The following is a 2,573-nucleotide window of genomic DNA, read 5'->3' as shown; positions in this document are numbered from 1 at the left end:
TAGAGGTGCTAAGTCTGGAAATGTTTCCTTTAATATGTGTACATATAGAGAGTATATGTATACACATACACACACACATATACATGATAGACAGACACAAGTTTGCGTGGTGCATTACAGACATGCTAAGAAATGTAATCTAGGCATTGCAATCAAGGCAAAAGCTAATCATAATGTGGTATGGGTATACTATATTAGTAATTTGATTTACTCTAGACATTAAAACTTCATTATTATAGGATCAATTTTATTTTTGAATTATATCTTTTAAGCAGAAATTGTATCTTTAGTAGGATAAAGACATAATGTTTTTGTAAGGGATAAAGTGTAGTGGTATATTTATCTTAAGAGTAAGTAATTTTTAATTCTTATAATGGGACCCATTACATATCTATATACTAATCATATATTACCCCTACATATTTAATACTATGGAGCCTCTGAGGTTTTAATTATTGTACTTGTTAATAACATGGAGAAAATAAGAAAAGAAATTGATATTATTCCCACAAGCAAAGTGAATGAGAAAAGAATTTTAAAAGGGGGTGAAAATTTTAAAATGAAATTTAAAAATGAAACTCATATGCATACCTTCTGAATTTATGTTAAAATAAACCAATTGTATTTGGAGGTAAATATGAATCTGATTAAAGGTTTCTATACCAACTGAATATTTCTTATGATATAAATGTATCAATCTTCATTGTTAAAACTAAAAGACTTTGGTATATATTTTCCAACTATAAATATATCTTAATTTTGAAACATCTACAATAACAACAACAAAACTTCTAGTTTGGTAAGACTGAATTAAAGTAGACCTTTTGAAATCATGTTGATTCTTTCATATTTGTCACTGTGTTAGTCACATAAATTCTTGCTAGGAGACAAAGTTATTATACCATAATGCCAACTTTGAAATATTTGACTCTGGAGTCTCACAGAAACCCACTAAGGGCAGTGAGTGTATACCATCAGCACTGTTGCATTTGAAACAAAAAGTAATTAATGAAGTACGACCCATAGATACCACTGGCTGCTAAGAAGGATACGATCAGTGCCAGGAAACAGCACTGCACCTTTTATCATTTCTCCCATGATGCACCCTACTGACCACATGTCAACTGAAAACAAAAATGAAATGAAGATAAACAAGAACACAGGAATAGAACAACAAATAAATGAAAACACTGGGCTACCCCTGCCATAGAGCCCTAGTCTGACCTTTCCCTGACTGGATGAGAGATGATTCTCATAATCAGGACTGTTTCAAAACAGTGAAAAGGGAGAACGCAGACTGCCAGGGCCCTTTTCTGCCATATTACCGAGCTAACAATGCTACCCGGTGCTACCTAATGTATGATAATAATTACTTTGCAATTACAATTCTATGATTAATTTTGTTTCTGATTTAAAAGGTCTAATTTGCATTCATCTACTAGAATCCTACTGATTTTTACTGTAGATTATTCTTAACTGTGTTAATATGGGAATCATGCAAATCAGTTCCCTTTTTATTTTTTTGTATACATATTTTAAAAAACAACAAAGAAAAGCTGAGCTTCCAGCAACTTCAAAAGTGTTTCTTTTATAAAACACATTTACTGTTATTTATAAAGATGAGTAAGTTTCCGGAAGTAAAATGCCAGTTCAAGAATGAATGCTTTGGAATATGCTGGCTCAGTTTCATTGACTCCCATCAAAGGAGTATATTTCTAAACAGGAAGCTTTTTCTTATTCTCATAAACATAGTCACTGTATAATGGTAAGAAATGCTGCATTTTAAAATGGAATGGTTCAACATGAAATAAACAGCATGATTAAAGAGCTGACGCTTCTTCTGAGACTCAGAATCGAAATAAATCTGGAATTTAAGGTGAAATTATAATGGTCTGTCTGCTATTGCTAGATATCATCCAGAACTTAAAATCAGGAGGCCAGAGCAGAGTGGCACCCAGGGAGAGGCAAATTTGGGAAGGCGAAGCAAGAATGTGAAATCTCCCTCTGGAAGTATAATCAGTCACTCACTTGTTCTTACTAGAAGAATAAGGGATGCTGAGCATGAGCAAATAGGGAAAGGCATTAAGATAGCAGCACAATATAGTTTTGCTCCACTTACTTTTCAAATTACATCTTGTAATTTGGCAGTGACCTTAAAGAATTCCTCATGAGATTCTTTCCAATGTGAAAATCTCACTCAGGTTAAACCCCAAAGTTTCCATTGTTTGATTTAACACCTAAAAAAGTGATCACTGCAAAGAAATGGTTATAGTTTTGAAGGTAATGAGCACATCCTGAGAAGCAAATTTGTTTTGCTTCCATTTTAGGAAAGCAAGTGACATGCAAAAATATTGGGGAAAGATAGAGCAAACAGTTGCGTGTCCCGTCTTTATTAACGTGTACAATTTCCGGTAATATCTGCCTCATAAGAAGTTGGTACTGTGAGAATCCCTGATTAAAGAAAAAAGAAAACATCTCTGAAAACATTTATTTTTAAATTGCAAGTATTCTTATCATACTGTTCAAAATGACCAGACTGACTAAGTTGCTATTTACAGTGTATTTTTTTTTTT

At 32.8% G+C, this 2,573-nt stretch overlaps 1 protein-coding gene across 6 annotated transcripts in view; it reads right to left on the bottom strand.

Annotated features, from left to right (window-relative positions):
- Positions 1 to 2,573, bottom strand: part of MAPK10 (mitogen-activated protein kinase 10) — a 295,404-nt gene that overhangs the window by 63,669 nt on the left and 229,162 nt on the right. The window contains exon 8 of one of the 6 annotated variants that reach the window (XM_012805359.1): positions 1,053 to 1,124. The exons of the other annotated variants lie outside the window; for them this stretch is intronic. Coding sequence (XP_012660813.1) covers positions 1,053 to 1,124 — 72 coding nt within the window. The remainder of the gene's footprint in view (positions 1 to 1,052; positions 1,125 to 2,573) is intronic. 6 annotated transcript variants of the gene reach the window in all.

The sequence above is a fragment of the Otolemur garnettii genome, unplaced genomic scaffold, assembly GCF_000181295.1.
Source record: "Otolemur garnettii isolate 467f Iridium unplaced genomic scaffold, OtoGar3 scaffold00039, whole genome shotgun sequence".
NCBI lineage: Eukaryota > Metazoa > Chordata > Mammalia > Primates > Galagidae > Otolemur > Otolemur garnettii.
This window is presented reverse-complemented; position numbering and strand designations above follow the sequence as displayed.